The sequence below is a fragment of the Gossypium hirsutum genome, chromosome A06 (assembly GCF_007990345.1).
Source record: "Gossypium hirsutum isolate 1008001.06 chromosome A06, Gossypium_hirsutum_v2.1, whole genome shotgun sequence".
NCBI classification, from domain to species: Eukaryota; Viridiplantae; Streptophyta; class Magnoliopsida; order Malvales; family Malvaceae; genus Gossypium; species Gossypium hirsutum.
Genome location: NC_053429.1, coordinates 20727983 through 20749500, shown reverse-complemented (window position 1 = coordinate 20749500; position 21518 = coordinate 20727983). Strand labels below are relative to the sequence as shown.

At 33.5% G+C, this 21518-nt stretch overlaps 2 protein-coding genes and 1 pseudogene across 14 annotated transcripts; all 3 read right to left on the bottom strand.

Moving 5' to 3' along the window:
* Positions 1 to 18: 18 nt before the first annotated feature.
* LOC107951085 (uncharacterized) lies at positions 19 to 6004 on the bottom strand. 2 transcript variants are annotated; one of them, XM_016885998.2, is made up of 13 exons: positions 5415 to 6004; positions 4876 to 5028; positions 4575 to 4787; positions 4358 to 4447; positions 4056 to 4172; positions 3703 to 3972; positions 3388 to 3544; positions 3099 to 3176; positions 2179 to 2279; positions 1600 to 1770; positions 1005 to 1079; positions 657 to 764; positions 19 to 570 (listed from the first exon to the last, which is right to left on the bottom strand). In XM_016885998.2, exons 1-13 carry the CDS (start codon positions 5802 to 5804, stop codon positions 229 to 231), a joined length of 2265 nt encoding a protein of 754 aa, XP_016741487.1. In that variant the 5' UTR covers positions 5805 to 6004; the 3' UTR covers positions 19 to 228. The 2 variants fall into 2 exon arrangements, with proteins under 2 accessions (XP_016741487.1, XP_016741488.1); XM_016885999.2 differs by lacking the exon at positions 3099 to 3176.
* A 1580-nt stretch (positions 6005 to 7584) lies between these two features.
* On the bottom strand, positions 7585 to 13799 carry LOC107952191 (protein trichome birefringence-like 16; annotated as a pseudogene).
* A 1508-nt stretch (positions 13800 to 15307) lies between these two features.
* On the bottom strand, positions 15308 to 21195 carry LOC107951084 (glutathione S-transferase U19). 12 transcript variants are annotated; one of them, XR_001698308.2, is made up of 7 exons: positions 20162 to 21195; positions 19508 to 19720; positions 17345 to 17395; positions 17179 to 17258; positions 17051 to 17071; positions 15794 to 15930; positions 15642 to 15702 (listed from the first exon to the last, which is right to left on the bottom strand). XR_001698308.2 is itself a non-coding variant. In XM_016885993.2 (6 exons), the coding sequence occupies exons 1-6, from the start codon at positions 20474 to 20476 to the stop codon at positions 15649 to 15651; spliced, it is 978 nt and encodes a 325-aa protein (XP_016741482.1). In that variant the 5' UTR covers positions 20477 to 21195; the 3' UTR covers positions 15308 to 15648. The 12 variants fall into 12 exon arrangements, 6 of the variants coding, with proteins under 6 accessions (XP_016741482.1, XP_040971242.1, XP_016741484.1 ...); XR_005928494.1 differs by having other exon boundaries at positions 15642 to 15667; XR_005928495.1 differs by having other exon boundaries at positions 15642 to 15667; positions 17179 to 17246.
* Positions 21196 to 21518: the final 323 nt, after the last annotated feature.

Genomic DNA, 21518 nt, shown 5'->3' with positions numbered 1-21518 from the left:
CAAGCAAGGGATACTAAAGACTCTGTGAACGTGTATATCGGGTGATTCAAACTAAAGTAACATAATAATTAATATCAATTTACACATTACAAACACCAATACACAAGGCAGAACAGTCGTTATAAACACCAATATACAACGATTTTTCAAACATTGAAGGCAGCCCCAGAACAGCCCATGGCAATGTTAATATAATGGCAGGTTGATCAAACTGTGGGAATGGGTTTATTACCCTTCTTGTGGGCAGCAGAGTGCGCAAAGTTGACTGCAGCCAACGCATGCTACAGCACCGCACAGTTGTGTTAATAAAATGGAACATTGATTACTCATCTTTGAACAACATCGGATGCAGCACAGGCAACAGCAATGTCTACACAGCCGACCGCAGCAATTTGAAGTTGCCTTGTTTAACATCTCGGCAACTTCAGGCAAAATTTCTTCTTCAGATCCAGGACAAATGTTTTCGGCAGTTGCAAGCAGATCACCAAAGCCTACTGTAAGGATTTGAAGCAATATCTTTTTGGGCTCTGCCGAATCCAAAAGTTTGCATGCGTCGCCTTTCTTTGATACCTGTACTCAGAGAACCCCAAGCTTCTTCATAAGAGTGAAGAAAGATATGATGCGGTGGTAACCTTTTACTACATACAAAAGCATACCTTTCGAGCTCCGGTAGTATCTGTATCTCTTTCAATTTTACCTTTTTCAAGTAAAATCATACGGGTATATTCAGAGATGTTGCAAGTCCTTAAGCTCAACTTTGCAACCTGCCATGTACAAATCAATAGCATCAGCAACATTTATTACTATAGGAGGAAAAAGGGTTAGTACCTAAGGTGGCCACTGAGCAATTTTAGGATTTGGGAAATCTATAGGCAGATTAATGTGTGGGGCAAAAGGCTATTCTGCTTGAAAGGACTGGTTAGCCCAACTATTGCAATGCGAGCATTTAAATTAAAGTGCTTGTTTTGATCCAATGGAAATGTCAACAATATTGAGAAACAAACCTTCTCCTCAAGTTGCTTATTTTCTGAAAACCATGCCTGCGATGTGAGTAGATCAATCTGCTGCCTTGCTGAAATCTATAAGAGGAAATTTTAAGTATATAAAATACTGCAGGAGCAAATCAATGGAGGCATACAGGCAATAACGTTTAAAGTTGCACAATAATTATGAAAAGTAGCAGTTAGTGTAAAAATTGCAATGTGAATGTCAAACATAACCAGAAAGAAAAAAGATACAAACCCCAGAGATAAGAACAGCTTGTTGGAACGAGATAGAACATTAGGAGGTCAGTAATACACAATGTAATCAACTAAAAAAATCTTACCCTCACAAAGAAAGGTAAAATTTGTAGACATGGCAATTCAAATATAAACAAGGGCCAGTTGGAAGTTCAAATATTGAATGCAATGGAATAGGTCTGATTTTAACATCAGGTAGAATTTCTACTTGATAAAAATTACACAAAATTAGCATGGAACTGACAAGATACATCAACCCCTGCCCCCTAAAAAAAACGAAAAGACTAAAGAGCACTCCCTAGATTATAGTACAGCAAAACATAATTAAAATGAACAAGCTGAGTAGTAGGCGCCTTACTTTGTCAAGAGATATGTCCATAGCCTTTTCTATCTTCAAGTCAATAATAACACTACTCAAATCTCCTAAGATGCCTTTAGCTTTAAGAGTGTCAGGAAAACTGCCTTGGCACCTCCCGCATATTGTCAATGGACTTTCAGATGAAAGGTCTGGAATACATGAAGAGTACACCTATCCAGGACATTATAGAAGAAACACGCATCATGTTGGTTGTTGCAAATATGGATAGAATCTAAATTGCAATAATGGAAAATGATGATCGCTAACAACGTAAAGAAACCGTGAATACATAAACAACATACAGGTTAAGCATGACAGAGAGTGATAGAGAAACACAATAATCATGATATACATCATTGTAAGGTGTTTGTTGTGATATTCAGGCAACTTATTGGACATGGGGATAGGGACGTGACCCTTTAAGGACTCTCCAAATAAATGAAAAACCTTATTAAAAATTTTTTATCGTACTTATATTGGATGCATACAGGCCCATGTCCGAGTATGAGAATGGTAGATATGAGGAAAATAAAATGTCATAGATGAATGAAACTTATAAAGGCATTGTGACACACATACCTCTATTTGCTCACGATTATCGAATGCATCAATGGTTATATTTGCAAGAATAGTAGATAAACCTTTACTGAATAGTTTTTGCATCTGAGAGTCAATTGTATCTTACAAAAGAAAAAAAGGAAGAAAATATTAGTAAGTTTAATGATATATGACACAAGCTTTCAGATATTGTACAAGTATTTTTTATTTTACTTACTAACAAAGATTACTTGATAAGGAGCTTAAGTTCAACATTATATTCAAGGTACAATTTGGGCGATAGAAGTAGGTTAAAGAACTTGTAAGGAGACTGCCTAAGCAAGAAGAAACTGAAGCGGACAACCATGATTTTAAGCAACAATAGGTAGACAAGGAGACACTCATAAGTCATAATACTACGGAGTACAGAGAGTTAAAGCTTCTGAAACACTGTTTCTGTGGAAGTTAGAGAACTACTTAAGTAAAGAGAGCAAGAAAAAAGCTAACTACTATGCTCTCGTAAGCAACATCACTGAACCACTTAGAGCATATTTACACATAACTAAGACTTGACTCAAGCTTTCGTAAAAAAAGGGGGGACTTGACTCAACCCAAAGCACAACCATTCAAGGTTCCATGTTAACCATAGATCCTCATACGAAATCCAAATTCTAGGTTAGGGATTGGCACTTGGAAACAGCTTTTCTAAACCTTTTTCTACACTTTTCCCTTGGTGCAGCAAGTATGTTTCCAACATTAAGGGGAAATCAAATAACTTATTTAAATAAAAAAGAAAATAGAAAGAACGTTCATCTATATAGATCGTGGAAATTATCTATAAAAGAATTCCCTAAAGGAAAGATAGTTCAAAAGAATCTCTAGCAATCTATGCACAATAATTTCCTTGAAGAACACAACTCTTTAGCTTGAAGTTCAAATATGAAGTCCAAGTGCCTACAAACCTAGATCACAAGCAGCACCATATTCCCCCCGGCTAAGCATTGCCAGCATGCGCAGGAAATGGTGATTGCAGAATTTACCTGAAATTTTCCAACAAGTTAACTAGAATTTATGGTGTAAAGAAATTATATAATCTGATTCAGCAATTGAAATGTATACGATCCCAAGTTACTAAGCAGACGACTGACATTCTCACCAATGATGAGAAATAAATTCAGCGAATTTAAAGGCAAATTAATACTATGCTAATAGCTGAAAATATAGGAGACCCAAACAACTGAAATTATTTACCTATGCCCAAAGTATGTATGCGTGGGCATAATGACCCTCCATTTTTCATACGCTTATCCATCCACTCACAAATTTTTCTCTCATCTTCAACAGTCCCATCTGTAACAAGAAAAACCATAGGAATTGAACCAGGTGTGTTTGATAGCATCTCAACTGCCTGACAAAAATAAGCAAAAGGTAATAATCATGAGAAAGAATAATATCTTAAACTATCTTCTTAGGAACCAAAACAAAAAAGAAATCATTTTCTATTCTCTTGAACAAATACAGAAAACGTGGGAAGTGCAATAAAAAACAAAGGAAATCTGTCAACACCTTCTGAAGTGGAATAAGCATATTTGTACCGTTCCCCTCACTATGTTCCTTGGACATCCATTCAGAGGCCCTTTCAATTGATTCCTCGGAAGGCAACACCATGGACGTGCAATATAGGAAAGTCTCATCACTAAAAGCTATAATGTTAAATGAATCTTCAGGACTGAGCTTAGAAAGGGCTGTGTTTATTGCATTCTTGGTACTCTCAAGCGACCTCCCTCGCATGCTGCTACTTATATCAACAACAAATATGACCTCCTTTCTGAACACCTACAAATCCAATAGGTTGAAGATAGATACCAAAAAGAAGAATCAAATTAGAAACCAAGGCAAGAAACAAATGCTAGACCAACCTTCTTCCCTTGCTGACTTCCTGGGAAAAGATAAATACAGAAGATGTCCCTTTGATCAATATCATATAAAGATGGAGACTGCAAAAGGGCACTTCCAAATATGTTACCGGAAGACACCTATAAAGGATGTAGACAAGATGTGATCATACGTATCTTGATCATAACAATTTGAGGTATTTCTGATAAAAGTATCGACAAATCCCCGTTTTAATTAAGATCTTAGGTAAATACATGTTTCATGAAACTGTCATTTTGTAGTTCTAAAGAAAAGATAATATAGCAACAAGTTTTCAAAATCTTACACCATATGAGAAACTCAAGTCAGTATGGGACCATGTCATAACATTTGCTTCATATAAGAGACCAATATGCCCTCCATCACGTTTTGATTCCTGAAAATTTGAAGGGGTGAAATGAACAATGACAAGAATAAAAACAAGGAACGAAGTAATATCATCATAAAGTCAAAAGAAAGAAAAATCAAAACACAAGTTTAATGGTCCTAAATCAAATATGCACCTGAAAAGGATGACTCACTGCCTGGTACACGATTCCACTTGCAATACCAGAGCTCACATTCAATTGTATCCTCTCTTTCTTTGGGATTTGCCTTATAGCAGGAGTAACAAATTCAGGAAAATTGAAGGGCACAGTCAAAGTGAACTTACCGTCATTATATGACGATTTCTGAGACCAGTGAAGCTTCATTGAAATATAAGTACCCCCATCGATCTGGAGATATAAAACAAACATCCATTAAAAACAATAGATTTAAAAGAAAATTGAGTAAATTCATTACAACTTTGAGACATTGGTGTACCTTTGGTATTGTTAATGTAAATATATGAGGCTTCAAAAACTGTCCATCTTCTGGTTTGGCTATATTCTGAATACCTTTACTTTCTTCTACTCCAATCAGTTCTGTAGAATATGATTTTGTAGGAAGATCAATCTCAACACCTAGAATTGAACCCTGTTAGCCAAATAATTTATTATTGCTTGACAACCATTAAATTATTAAAAATATATATCTTTCTCGTGTTGAAAGAACACACATCAAGAGGCCAACATGATAGAAAATCAACATCAAAATCATTTTTTTCCCTTCAAAATGGCTGCAGAACAACCCTTTTACAGCTTTGTAGTTTGTTTTTAAAGTTGTTCTTGCTTCCCTTAATTCTTAGTTGAAGTTTACAGCTTCGTGGTTTTCCAATTATCAAATTATTAAAAAAAGAAAAAGAAACAACAACAGCGTACACTTAGAATCAAATAGCAAACAGAACTTCTCGGGTGAAAAGGGATGATTTTAAGCTAAGATAAACACTAAAACAATGCTAAAAAGCTTTGAAAAGAACTCACCTCGTCACCCATGGGGACAGCAATGCGACAATCACAGGAACGGCTACGCATAACGCAATGAACCCTCCACATCCCAGAAACTTGAACAAAAGCTGAATCGCCATAACAATCAACGTCGAGATTGACCCCGTTCATCTGTAGAGGAATCAATGCAGGTGGATCAAGCCTTCCATGCACGTGAGGCTGGTAACTTGGAATATCCGGGTTGTCGACAATCCTCGGGTCGGATATAACCGCATACACCATCGGAGCCGATGGCAAGTAAAAATGCATTGACCGCTCCATTAGTGGTAGCGGCTTCGGAGGCTGTACCGCTCTGTCTTTCCCCATGTATATCCGTTTCCCTAGCTTTAGCCCGTCCTCCACCGCCCTTGCAAAATCTTCCGCCATTGCCGACGTCAAGTTTAAACAAAAATCTCTCTTGATATATATATTTACTTTTTTTTTCTCCTTATTTACGTGAGAAAACGAAAGAGATTATTATTTAGACAGTATGGAACGGAGAAAATAATTTTGTAGGGATCTGGGATCATACTCGGATGATCGGGTTCTTGGAATTGGCGTGACCACCTTATTCGTATTGGTTTATTTTTTTCCGGGTTGTTTCTAATACGTTAAAATACGTTATAACTCTCTATATTTTTCAATAATTAAGAATTTAATCTTTAAATTTTTATTTCATAAAATTTAATTTTTTTTAGAATTCAAAATTTAAATTCAATTGTGACATTATTAATTTTTTTTATTAACACTAACTTATTCAAGATTTAAATAATGATAAACATTATTAAAAATTTATAGAAAGCTTCAACTGCTATTTTTTTTTTATTTATTCTGATTTTTGGCCTTTTAGCTTTCAAAGAAGTTTGTACAAAGGCTGTTTCATTCTCTTTATCGAATCATATATTATATGTTATATATTATATATTATATATTGAGACAGATTGATTTTCGATTCAATCAATCTATTTCGATATCAATAAATACATTATTAATTTTTATAGTTACATTATAATAATAAAAAATGCAAGCAATAAAACTTCGGTTTCCATTTATATTATTTTGTTATTTAAAAAATTGAATATCAAATATACTTGAATCATATTTATTGAATTCCTTTTTTTAAAAAAAAGAAAATTTAAAATATTTTTAATAATTGTTTAAGTTACTTTCACTAATTTATATACATTATAAACTAATTATAAACGAAAAAAACCGAATCAAATTTATTGAAATTAAACAAAAATCAAACTATGGTTTGTATATCAGTTGTTTTGGTTGCGTTCGAAAATGAAGAAGATGGGAGATTGACCTGAAGAGTACTCATTTTGGTTATAAGCAACTACCAACGGCTGGATGGGTATTTGAATGAATGCGAGGCCAAGCTGGCCACTGACTCTTCCTACGTGGCATTTCATTTTAGTTTAATTAATTAATTTTTAAAAAGTCTACTAAACTAATTATAATTAAAAGAAAGGGTGATTTGGATGTAACTATGTAGTTGGTCTTTTTGTTTCTTTTCACCAAAAAAAAAAAAAGAAAGGGTGATTTCACATCATTTTCATTCAATTAATCCTCCAACAGAATATGAAAGAAAAAGGAATGCTTCAATTCTCTTTAAATATTTGGGCTGGCTCAGTCGAAGACTGGGTCCATCAATTGCACCATTAAGCATTTACCGCCAGTCAAATATCTAAGAACAACACCTCTGCGTCTTACACACATGACAAACTCTACGTGAAAGGACAAAGAAACAAATTTATATTGACAAAAATTTCACCTAAATGGCAAACACACACTTATGCCATAACTAATACACGGGCGTAATTGCTGCGGTCATCTCTCCAATACCCAACTCTATATCACATTTTTTTAGTCTTATTTTTTCTATCCCATGTAAGCTTTTTGTCTTCCTCAGAGACTGTATAGTACCTAATGTCAGGCTAAATTTTACTCCAAGAGAGAAATTCTAGAAACTAAACTATAAATACATGAACCACCACAATTTGGGGTTCTATATCACAAAAATGAGTCGAGGAAGCCTGTTTATGGGAGATGTGATTAAAGGACCCCGTCAAAAGTAATGCCCAATTGAAGGTAGGAATAGGCAACACTTTCATGTCTCAGGTCATGCTGCAAAAATTCTACATTCATTAACAGTTATTTATGTCTAAGTTTGTGCAAAAAGGATTTCATTCCATGTGTCCGGAACACCAGGCAAACACCAATGCAAGCAGTCTTGGACTCCTCTCGATGATGTAATACTGATCCGAGATATGTGACCCTCGTCTCACAGCTGAGACAAAGCAGTTATGTCCAGAAGTTTAACCCCTGTCCATCTTACAGCACTGACAGCAGCATGATCACTAGATCCTACTTGTAATACTTCTTTACCTATAGACATAGGTTTGGTATTGTTACAACTCCCTCCTGTTTTCCAATCTCCATTTACCAAGTGCATAGGGGAGATGCTCCAATAAAAGGCTTTCAGATGAGGATGCTTTGGGAGCTGAGAGTTTAGCCATTTAATAGTGTTATGGATTGTGAAATTCTTGGCTCTCCCCATATTTGCTATCTTCTTGTTGGTGTTGGGTGCACCCCCAACATACATAACCCACCTATTAGCCCTGAGTTTCACTTGATTCCAATGATGCCCCGTGTTTAGAACCAAGACATCAATTTTTTATAGAAATTGGTGCAAAAATAGAGGTTGATCAAGATGCATCACATATTCTGTTTGCGGGTCCTTGACATCAAAAGGTTCCAATTCACAAATGGTTGAAGACCAATAGTACAGAATAGTAGTATTGGTGCTAAGAAATCGATAAGCCCAACCATTAGGATGTATACTGCCTGGAGGTAGGACAAGTCCGTATTTATTGCCCACATCTAGGACATCTAAGTTGTCCTTACCAGCTGTGATCATGCACATTAGAGACTGGAATTGCTGCCTAACTAATGAATCTCCAACAAAAGCTAAAGTTTTGTCTTGCATCTTGTAATTGCATCAGAAGAATTCGTAAATGGTCTAACCATTATTAGTTATGTTTAAACAAGTAATTAGAGCAACCAATCAAAGGTCATATAAACTCTAACCAAGTAAAACAACTTCTGGAAAGAGAAGAGAATGTATCTATAAGGGGAACTCCAAAAGGCCCAATCCATGAAACTTAAGTCTTAGAACTTCAGAACTGGCAAATATCAGCTCTTCATTTCTTTTGATAGGTTGAGTTGGAAGCACCAAGTGAAGAGTTCCATGTTCAAATAGAAAAAAATGGAAAATATTCATAGACAATTATATAAATACCATTTTAAGAACTTTGGCCCTTCAAATTCTTTCATTTCACAGCCTTTTGGTTGCCATCTTAGCTTTTCAAATGCAAAATCTTGACGCTGCATCAAACGACAAGCCCACGTTGGTGCTAGCCATTGTTTACGACCAAACCCAGAATACAATGTTAAAATTAAATGACCCGAATCCTTATTTAAATAAAATATAGTGGTAAAATAAAATAAAAGTAAAATCCATATAGAACTACACTTCTTTTATTTTATTTTAGAATAAGGTTTTTTAAACCTTATTAAACTCCATCTATTTTATATTGATTCGATTTAAGGTGTTTCAGTCTTACTAGAATATGGCTTTACAAGCCTATAAATAGACATAGTTTATTCCTCTTGTCATTATTAGAATTCAACATAGTGAATTTTCTTCTCCTCTGTCCGTGGTTTTTTCCCAAAAGGGTTTCCACGTAAACATCTGTGTTCTTTATTTTATTTTATTCTATTTTATTTTTCATAAATTGGTATCTGAGCTTCCAGGTTTTCATCTCGATCACGGTAATGGCATCTGTGAAGTATGAAATTTTGTTGTTGGATCGCAACACCAGATTTGCATTGTGGCATATTAAGATGCAAGCAGTTCTTGCACAGATGGATCTAGAGGATGCCCTGCTAGGGATAGATAAGATGCCTTCGACATTAACAGATGAAGAGAAGAAGCGTAAGGATCGAAAGGCATTAACACAATTACACCTGCATTTGTCCAACGAAATTTTGCAGGATGTGATAAAAGAGAAGACCGCGCGCTGCATCATGAAAGAGGCTAGAACAAATATTTATGTCGAAAACTCTAACAAGCAAGCTGCATATGAAGCAGTGTCTTTATGCTCATCGTTTGGAGGAAGGTGCGTTTGTACACGAACACTTAATAGTGTTTAAAGAAATTCTCTCAAACTTGGAAGCCATGGAGGTTCAGTATGATAAGGAAGATCTAGGGTTGATTCTACTTTGTTCGTTGCCCCCATCTTATTCAACCTTTAGAAACACGATTTTATATAACCGCGAGTCACTCACAGTTGATGAGGTTTATGATTATTTGACCTCGTATGATAAGATGAAGCATCTTGTGGTTAAACTCGACTCTCAGGGAAAGGGTCTCATTGTTCGTGGGAGATAAGATTGGAATGCTGATGATGATCGTGGAATGACACAGGAATGGAATCCTCGCGGTAAATCTAAGGATAGGTCAAAGTCTTCAAACAGAGGTAAAACTTGTAACTTCTGTAAGAAGAAAGGGCACATTAAATCTGAGTGTTATAAGCTACAGAACAAGATTAAAAGGGAGGCTGTGAATTAAAAGGGAAAACAACCAAAGAATTCTGATAAAGCTGATGTTGTAGAAGACTACAGCGATGGTGAAATTCTAGTTGCTTCAGTCAACAATTCTAAAGTGAGCGAGAAGTGGATACTTGATTCAGACTGCACCTTCCACATGAGTCCCAATCGGGATTGGTTTACAACTTACGAAACAGTATCTGAAGGTGTTGTTTTGATGGGAAATAATGGTTCGTGTAAAATCGCAGGTGTTGGAACAATTAAAGTTAAGATGTTTGATGGAGTTGTCAGAATACTTAGTGACGTATGACATGTTCCAGAATTGAAAAGAAATTTAATTTCGTTGAGTACTCTTGATTCAAAAGGGTACAGATACACAGCTGAAAGTGGGGTTTTAAATATTTCCAAAGGTTCCTTTGTTGTGATAAAAGGGCAGAGAAAAACTGCCAAGTTATATGTTTTACAGGGTTCTACTGTTGCTAGTGATGCAGCTATCGCTTCCTCTTCCTTGTCAGATGATGATATTACTAAACTTTAGCATATGCGCCTAAGGCATATGAGTGAGAATAGCATGGTAGAATTGAGCAAAATAAGACTTCTTGATGGGTAAGGAATTTGCAAACTGAATTTCTGTAAGTACTGTGTTTTTGGGAAGCAAAAGAGAGTTCAATTCACCAGAGGAATCCATAACACGAAAGGAATGTTGGAGTATATTCATTCTGATCTATGGGGGTCATCTAGAGTGCATTCGAGAGGTGGAGCTAATTATATGCTAACCTTTATTTATTATTTTTCTAGAAAAGTTTGGGTGTTCTTCTTGAAGTAGAAAAGTGATGTGTTTTCTGCATTTAAGTCTTAAAAAATTATGATTAAAAAACAGACGAGAAAACAAATAAATACCTACGCACAGACAATGGCTTAGAATTTTGTTCTGATGAGTTTAATAGATTGTGCAAGTCAGAAGAGATCGTGAAACACTTCACAGTTCGCCATACTCCGCAACAAAATGGCGTTGCAGAATGAATGAACAGAACGATCATGGAGAAAGTTTGATATATGTTGTCAAATGCCAACTTACCAAAGTCGTTTTGGGCCGAAGCAGCCTCTACTGCATGTTTTTTGATCAACCAATCCCCATCTGTTGCCATTGAGAAAAAGAATCCACAAGAGATATGGTCTGGTAATCCTGCTAATTATTCTGATTTAAAGATCTTCAGGTGTCCTGTGTATGCTCATGTTGATAATGGAAAATTGGAACCGAGATCCATTAAATGTGTTTTTCTTGGTTATAAAGTTGGTGTAAAATGGTATAAGTTATGGTGTCCTGAAAATAGAAAAGTTGTGATTAGCAGAGATGTTGTTTTTGATGAAACTACTATGCTACCTAACTTATCTCTTAAAGACTCTTCCAATAAAGAAAATCAAAAGCAGGTGGAGCATCAGATTAATATAAATTCGACTCCTCAAGCCAGTACAAAAATTGATAATAGAGTTGCTTCTTCACCGCAATACTCTATCGCTAAAAATAGAACTAGAAGAGAAATTAAACCTCCAAAGAAGTATGTTGAGGCTAATCTAGTTGCTTATGCTTTAAATGTGGTTGAAGATATAGATGCGAATCAATAGCCATCTAATTATTCTGAGACAGTTAGCTGTGAAGACTTAAAAAAGTGGATGTTTGCTATGCAAGAATAGATGGAATCACTCCACAAAAATAGAACATGGGATCTTGTAAAACTTCTTACAGGTAAAAAGGTTGTTCATTGTAAATGGGTGTTTAAAAAGAAAGAAGGGACTCCAGGAGTTGAAGAACTCAGATATAAAGCAAAGCTTGTTGGAAAGGGTTACAGTCAAATTCCAGGAGTGGACTTTACAAATGTGTTCTCCCCAGTTGTTAAGCATAGTTCGATACGAGTTTTTCATGCATGATTTGGAGCTTGAGCAGTTAGGTGTAAAAACTGCATTTTTCCATGGAGAACTTGAGGAGGATATTTATATGCAACAACCAGAGGGTTTTTCAGTCTTAGAAAAAGAGGACTATGTTTGCTTGCTGAAAAAGTCTCTTTACGGTTTGAAACAGTTACCAAGGCAGTGGTACAAGAGGTTTGATTCCTTATGACTTCTAATGATTTCAAAAGAAGTAGTTTTGACAGTTGTGTTTACTTTAAGAAAAACAGTGATGGTTCTTTTGTGTATCTACTTCTTTATGTTGATGACTTTTATGTATCTACTTTTTTATGTTGATGACATGTTGATAGCAGCAAAAGATAAATGAGAGATAAGAAAGGTTAAAGCCCAACTAAGTGAAGAATTTGAGATGAATGATTTAGGACCAGCAAAGAAGATACTTGGTATGGAGATTCTCAGATATTATTAAATCAAGTAACTTGTATCTAAGTTAGAAGGGGTGCATTGAGAAAGTTCTTTGCAGGTTCAATATGCAGAGTGCTAAGCCTGTTAGTACTCTTTAGCAGCCCATTTTAGACTTTCATCGGCTTTGTCTTCACAATCAGATGATGAGATTGAGTACATGTCACATGTTCCATACTCTAGTGCAATGGGATCTCTCATGTATGCTATGGTTTGTTTCACGTCCAGGTTTATCATATGCAGTCAGTGCAGTTAGCAGATACATGACGAATCCCGATAAAGAACACTGGAAAGCAGTTCAGTGTATTTTAAGATACTTACGAGGTACTACTAATGTTTGCTTACAGTTTGGAAGAACTAGAGATAGAGTCATTAGGTATTGATGTTGATTTTGCTGGAGACCTTGATGGAATAAGATCTCTCACAGGTTATGTCTTTAGAATCGGAGGTTGTGCAATCAGTTGGAAAGCCACTTTGCAAACTACAGTCGCTTTGTATACCACTGAAGCTGAGTACATGACAATTACTGAGGCTTGTAAATAAGCTATCTGGTTGAAAGGACTCTTTATAAACTCAATGAAGACCTTCAAATTAGTACTGTATTTTGTGACAGTCAGAGTGCAATATTCCTTACAAAAGATCAAATGTTTCATGAGAGAACAAAACACATTGATGTTCGGTATCATTTTGTTCGTGATATTATTGCTCGTGGTGATATTGTTGTGAGCAAAATTAGTACTCATGAAAATCCTGCAGATATGATGACTAAGTCACTTCCTATAACCAAGTTTGAGCATTGCTTAGACTTGGTTGGTGTCCATTGTTGAAGTTAAACCCTTAAGGGGTTTTATGGAAGAGGTGGAGAATGTGTTCGTTAAGAGTTCACGATGACGAACTTGTTTATTGAGAATTCGTGTCAAGGTGGAGATTGTTAGAATTAAATGACCCAAATCCTTATTTAAATAAAATATAGTGGTAAAATAAAATAAAAGTAAAATTCATATAGAACTACACTTCTTTTATTTTATTTTAGAATAAGGTTTTTTAAAACTTATTAAACTCCATCTATTTTATATTGATTAGAATAAGGTGTTTCAGTCTTATTAGAATATGGCTTTACAAGCCTATAAATAGACATAGTCTATTCCTCATGTCATTATTAGAATTCGACATAGTGAATTTTCTTCTCCTCTGTCCATGATTTTTTCCCGAAAAGATTTCCACGTAAACATCTGTGTGTTCTTTATTTTATTTTATTTTATTTTTCACATACAAAGGCCGTCTATCATCTACAACCCATTTTCCTTTAGCATAATTACAAACTGGAGCAAGGATCAAATAATATGAAAGTCCGTAATCAGTAATATTATCACAATATGCACCTAATGGATCTAACATCTAAATGTTCAAAGAAAGAGAGGGAGCATAAGAATAATAACCACAGGCAACTTTTCGACTACTATTGACTGTGAAGTATGAACTATGTTACTTGTACTAATCATTTTCCCTAGAGTACTTGCGTCCAACACACATTCAGACATAGGTATGGGGGTATGTTTAAATATACAAAAAACTTACAAAAAATTGAGCATAACAATGCTGATATATACCATTGTCCAGTACTCACCCTGAGTCTGGATAACATAGACAAGGAATATAAAGGAAAATAGAAATTGTTTCAATATTGGACGATATTACAGCCATGTAAATAGCATACCAAACCTATGTGTGAGGTTGGGAAAAAAAGTACTGAAAACAAAACGAATAAGGCTAAGATTTATAACCTTCGCTGTAAAAACCAGCAAAATTTTATCTTTACTATTTCCATAAAGTGAACTCATACAGGAATATGAATGCGGAAAACATGAACAATTCATATGCTCTAATAATCATTGATGATTTCACAATTCATAATAAGATAGATAAGAAGTAGGAAAACAATCGATCTCCCATGCCAATGAAAATGCTTCATGTAAACATGTATGTGTTGACATTGGTCATTCTAAGCCTCAGATTTCAGCTTGCAGCTAAAAATTATGACCATGAATCGATGAGAATATTGGTGATGCTCAACAAAAATGATTGAGCATAACAGTTACTATAAAACAATATCCACTACAATATTAACAAATTTGATAAAGTAGATTACCTTTTTTCTGAATTTGAATAGTTTCAAAGTCTGAAGAACTTTCGTACTGCAGCAAAATTGACTTTTAGTAGCGTTTTTTAAGGTCTTTAGAGGTGCTTTTAGGCGCCACTAAAACTATTTACAGTGTTTTTACAAGCGCCACAAAAAACGCCGCTATAGATAACGCCACTAAAGATCATGACCTTTAGCAGCGCTTTTCCCACAAACGCCGCTAAAGATCATAACCTTTAGCTGCGCTTTTTCCAAAAACGTCGCTAAAAGTCATAAAATTCAAAAAAAATATATATTATAAAATATTATAAAGGTCATGAAAAATATAAAAAATTTAAAATTCATTATCAAATTAAATTTTCTATTAAAATTTTAACTTTAAAACTAAATACAAAAATTAATGAATTTAAATTTAGAATTTAAAATAATAAATTAATAACACAATTAAAATCTAAAAGTTAGAACTCACTTATCTTAAATATTAAAATAAAAATAAAAATTTAGAATCAAAACTAAAATAAATAATACAAATTAGATTAAATATAAAAATATCAATAAAATAAGATATTATAATGAAGTTCCTTAAATGAAATAAGGACTTAAATCATAACCATGTAAAATATAAGATTTGAATATCCATTCCCATGTGAAATATCAGCATTGATTATTTAAATTGATTAACTAAGTCAAAATTGCAATTTGTGTTTTTTTTTTCTTTCAACTCAAATAAAAATAAAATGTTGATATTTAAATTTAAATAAAAAAATTGAATAATTAGTTGACACGAGATTATTATTAAGTATATGCAAATATGCAAGTAGACGATTACAAAATAGGGTGTAGTTTTTGATCAACTAATTAGTTGATCCTACTACAGGTTCTATCTATAATCTGCTTAAGTAACATACAAACATAAGGCACTCTAATACTTTTTTGCACATAAAATATCTAAAAGTCACATCTGAATTCAAATTCAGAGCACATACGGTCTCAACTGCATGTTGATCAATATCATCCTTATTCGCTGCTGCAATGCCTCCCACAAGCATTCGTAGAGGTAGGAGCTAGTCATTATGTGCCTTCTGCAAATTGTTCTTGGACAGCAATCTAGTGTAGTTGATTTTTCCTATTCCATTTGCCACCATTCAAAACATAAAAGAGCTATTGCCACACAAAAAGTAATCATCAAAACGATATCCAGAAAAACAATATATAGTTAAATTATAAGAATGCAGAAAATACAAAATGATACCGCTGTTCTTAGATCCCACAACATTACTTTCCCATCATAAGATGAAGAAAGTAAATAAAGAGGAGACGTATTGTGCCACTTGCAAGCTGGAATCCAATAACTATGTGACGAGAACTGAAACATAGGTGTCGGTGTTCCTTGAAAAGAAGAAAAAAAGTTTCAAGTGAGATGGAGTTTTAGTGGTTTCATGTGCCTGCACATACAACAAGTAGGAGAAAAAGAAGCGAAAAGAAAAAAATGAAAGCAACCTAAGAAATAGTATCCTTTTACCCTTTTTTCTCGGATGAACAAAAATGGTATGTCCAAAAATGGAACATCCAAACATCAAATTAACAATAATGATTATGACAAAGAGCTCATTCAACTAATTTGATATAATTTAATCAATTAATTCAATAGTCAATTAACAATATTAACTATTATGGTTAAAATGCTAAAATTTATATTTTTAAAATATATAAATTCTAATAATAAAATTCAAATCAGCATTTTGATAGAGTCAACAATACTAACTGATTGAACTAACAGATAACAATTAAATTAAATTATGTCAAATCAAAGTATAAGGATTAAATATTAAATTTTAGCATGATAGAGGGAGAAAACTATAATTTGACCATTTTATTGGTTATTTCAATTTAATTTCAATTTATTCAAATAAATTTATATTTTAAACTATTTATACATTATGTATATTTTAAAATTTAGAAAACTAAATTCTATTTTTTTATTTTATAACTAATTTCTTTTACAAATATAAAAATAAAAAAATTATTTAAATTAGTAAAAAAATTAAAATACTTTATACAAATATATTTTAAAAACTAATTAATCAAATGTATACAACATTAACTAGTGTTAAGAAGTGGTATTTACCTCACATATCAAAGATCTTTCAGTCTGCACCATATCATTAAAAATAAGTTCAAATCACAAATGATCAACACAAGCAGCATACTTCTTGATGGCATTTCTATCTACCTAATCCTCATTAATATATTTTATATATTTCTTATGCATCATGTTCTTTGTTTTTTTCCATTACTTTATATTGTGTTTTATTACAATCTATGCTAATACGATATGAATGAGACTTAGTTTGCAATAAGAGGACAAGCATGGATGTAGCCAAATCATCTAGTAGATCATAAAATATGGGACTACAGTACAAATTCTATTTAATAGAATTATACTGAAGATGGATATTCTTGAAGAAAAAAAAGGCTTCTTAACAATATAAACCAAAAAGAAACTTACCCTGGGCAGTTCCAATGGATGCTAAGCAGCAGTTTAGAAATGCATTCAACAAACAGAAGAAGTTTATGAGATTATCATACAGCAGACAATGGAAATGATGCATGGCCTTCTCAACATTTGGCGCATACCTTCCAGTACTATATGCAGGTGATTCAATACCCTTTTGAACACCTTCACACAGTCTAATGTCTTCCATCTGCGTATTTTCCTTGGTTATTAAACAGGTTTTAGAGGTTGCAAGATTAACAGTAAATTTTGAGCATACAAACAAAACCAGAGATTATTTGCTAGTACCTGAACTTTTTCACTATCCGCTAGACTTCTCTCAATGAAAGCTTTATCATCCTAAGGCCAAAACAAGAGCTCGGTTAAATAGGAACCATATTACCAATACATGAAAAACGAAATAAGTTACAGAATACATGTCGCACATAAAATCTTCTCTATAATAAAATAGAAAAATGGTTGAATTCTACAGACTGCAACTATGGCTAAAAAGTAGAAAACATCAATATTATGTAAGAGGAACTTTTGAACCCCGGTTAATGTCAGCATCCCACACACGCATGCACTTTGAACTGCCCAACATACATAAACACAACATTTAAGAGGCTAATGTATATGAAGCCAAGCATAAGTCTCCTCTAAAACAACATTCCTATCATTAACCTTGTATAATCTAAAACTTACGTAAAAATAGAAGCATGTATCTAGTATATGTGCAGAATTCAGAGCTCAAGACATAGAGGTCCAGTAAAATATTTTGTGGTATACATATGCCTTCATTACTCTTCACATAGACATATTTTTTGCATTTAACATTTGCCATCCAAAAGTTGAAGGAGCTTTACACCTAAACCTTTCAGTGATAACCAACAACACTAGATAGTTTCAAGAAAGTTCAATTTGGAATTAGAACAATTCTCAAGGTGCCTTATTTATAAATGTTAGTTTTAGTTTCTATAATCTATATTATTAACAACACTTAAGTTATTGAGCCCACGAAGATTATATACTGTCAATCTAATGAAAAGAAGCCGAATGGTTTCTTTATGCAGGATAAGATCAAAGCCGTGATCAAAACAGTCTTTTAAACAAAATATTTTCATAATTCACAGCTTTATGTGCAGAATCTTTCACAGTTTAAGCAAACGCTTAATTTTTTTTTCACCAATACAAAATCAAACTTTTTTTTCGACAAAACAAAATCAAATATTTGATACAGGGAAAAGAGACAATTATGTATATGCATGTGTGACTGAGGGCAGGTGAACAATGGTTGATGCAATCATCATTCTCCAAGTGCATATTGTGCATAGAGAAGCATATAGACATGGTTGCAGAGTGACACTCAGTATCTGTAATCAAAAGGCTACTATTTTCTTTATCTGGGATAATATGGTGCATGCATTAGATAATTGTTTTACTCAGTATTACGGTATCCTTCCTTTCATTCCTGAACAAATAACAACAACATCAGGAAATATGTCATCCTTTACCTACCTTTGGAACAGTAGATGGAAGAAGCAGAGTCCTTTAAGATGAATATAAACAACATTCTCTTCTTCCATCTACTGTCCTTACAAGAACCGACATAGAGAAAATCCAAACCTGCCGCATCTTGTCCTTGTCTGTCTTGAATATTACAAGTGAAAGCATAAAAAGAAGGCATTGCTATTCAAGAATAGTAACTAAACATGTCTGATCATGTTTGTCTTATGTATTTTGTTGTTAAGGAAGAATCTCAAAATATGCCCTAAACAAGATTTATCTTCTTTTTATATGATGTATTTATCCTTTCTTTAATCGTTGCAAGTGTCATAATTTACCTTGCTCAAAATATCTAGCTTATAGGTACAAAATAAAATTTATTCACTTGCTTACTACTATGCATTGTGAATACTATGTTTTCACATGTTTGATATTCTAAAACTAAAATGAGCATATAATATCATATAATAAATAAAATTACCTTAAAAGAAGCTTCAAGCATGTTCGTATTACATTACAAGCCAAACAAATAGCATTTTAATCTTAAATATAACTAGCAGAAAGGACAGACCGAAGCATACTGAGGTGGTATATGAATCAAGTGAAAGACCAGATGCAAGGCCTTTGTGTGCAAATAGCACATGGTAACCACCATCCAAGTAGTTGTCGCAGAATACTTGTAAGTAAAAGAAACAAAATACAACTAGCCATCTCCATGTATGTTCAGCAAGCTTTTGATAACAATCATATAATCATTAGTATGGAGAATATGCAATTTAATATTCAAGACAACATAATGTTGTTAGTGCTAGTGATAATAATAATTAATGCTTTATCAGAAGACAAAGCACACAGACAGCATCATTAAAGCTACAAGGAAACTCCATGTATCATTTAGGTATTATCATAAAAAGCTAAGAACAAGAAATTAAATTGAAGGAGCTTCCATTAACCACAGAGACACACCTTCCAGTTACATTCTATGATGTACTCACGTCGACAAACATAAGTTAGTGTGGTATCAACTCCATTAAGGCTAAATAATTCAGAGGAGCTACCAAGCCATTCACTTGTAACGTTGTCAGTATCAATATTGTCCTTTTGTAAAATCTCATTGTCCATATTAAGAAGAACAAATGGTCCCCAAGTAGCAACTTTTATAGGTACAAGTCCAAAATCCTATCATCAATCAATGAATAAAAATAGCAGGATCATGATGTCTGTCAAGACAAAATATGTAATGCCATAATCTAAACCTGATAGAAAAAACTATGATATACTAACACAACTTAAAGGAATTTGATTTAAGCAACTTGATAACCATTTCATTCGAAAAGCCAAAAATTTTTTATTTTTAAGATAATAAAGAACTAAAAGGAATGCACAGTCATTCTCATCAATATGTACTTTTGTAAGTGAAAAATGAATAAAAATGCCAAAAAAGGAAAAGGTGCAAATCTTGTACCGTAGAATTTCTACTCTAAATCATTATACAACTAAATTACAGCCAAAATTTTCATGCTATGCCTTCACATTTTTCCAGAGAGAAATTTTATAAGAATTTCTGAACTAAAACTATTTTCTTATTTTCACATATTGCCTCTTAAAAAAAGAACGTACCTTCTTGTCAACATAATCAGCCCAAAATCTAGCAGTAGCTTTTTGGTAAGGGTCAGAAGGGAGCAAAGGAGCTTTGTCATGCCATACCTCATCGATGTATTGAACTTGAATGAGCGACTCACAAACAAGTTTACCGTTATGGATAAGAACAGGGATTTTCTTATGAACAGGTTTCGTCTGCAACAGTAAAGCACTCTTGTTCCACAAGTCTTCTTCCTTGTATTCATACTTTATCCCTTTCTCAGCCAAAGCAATCCTGGATCTTATCCCAAACATACTTGGCCAGAAATCTAGCAATACTACTTCCTCTGCCATTCTTTTGACCTAAAGATTCAAAAACTAAAACTAAAATCTTGGGTTTGTTCTTTTCTCTCTCTGATTCTGAACTGAAGGGGTATAAGTATGTATATTTATAGGCAAAAAAAGGGTAAGAGTCCTACGTCTTTCTTGACATAATCACATAAATCAAATGAATCTGGAGAAAGAGAAAAGGAAATTCTCTCTCGCCAAAACTCCCGATATTTTCATTTTTCTAAAAGTTCATTTTCGTTGATAAATCTGCTAGAACCTCACATATATTAAAAGAAAAAGAAACAAAAAAAAATGTTAATCTTGCATTCTTTACTATCTTCTTACTTTATATCAGCATTTACTGAGAGAAAGCCTAAACAAATCAAGCATCTTCGACATCAATTACAAATAAAAGAAAAATAAGATCGATCAAAATTCAAATAAAAATCAACTATAAGCATGAATTACTCGAATATTTAACTCTTCTCCAACATTGACAGAAACTCTAGATGTTGAAATACCTGGCCGAATCGCTTTCCCTAATACCTGAAAAAAATTGATTTTTTTTTAAATACAAGGGCTTTACTTAAACGAAGTACTATTAAAAAAAACTTAGGGATTTTGGGGGAAATCTAGGGATTAGGGGAAATGTAGAGAATTAGGGAAATCTATTTTAGGGTTTTGCTGGAAATGGCTAAGCGTTTGGGATATCTGTTTTGGGATTTTGGGGGAAATGGCTAAGTGTCGGGCATGACACAAGAAGATGAAATATAAGAAAGGAAAACGACGCCGTTTTCATAGTGTTTTTTGTGGCGTTTTTAAAAAAACGCCTCTAATGCCCTGTTTTTTTGTGGTGTTTTTTTAAAAAATGCCACTAATCTCTTAGTTTTCATATTTATTTTTATTTGTTATAATTTGGAAGCCATAATAATTAACTTATGATAGTCAATATTTAATAATATATATAAATTTTATCTATTATCTCTTAAATAATTTAAACTATAATCATAATTTTAATATATTAAGATTAATATTATCTCTTTTACAATTATATAAGAAATCGTTT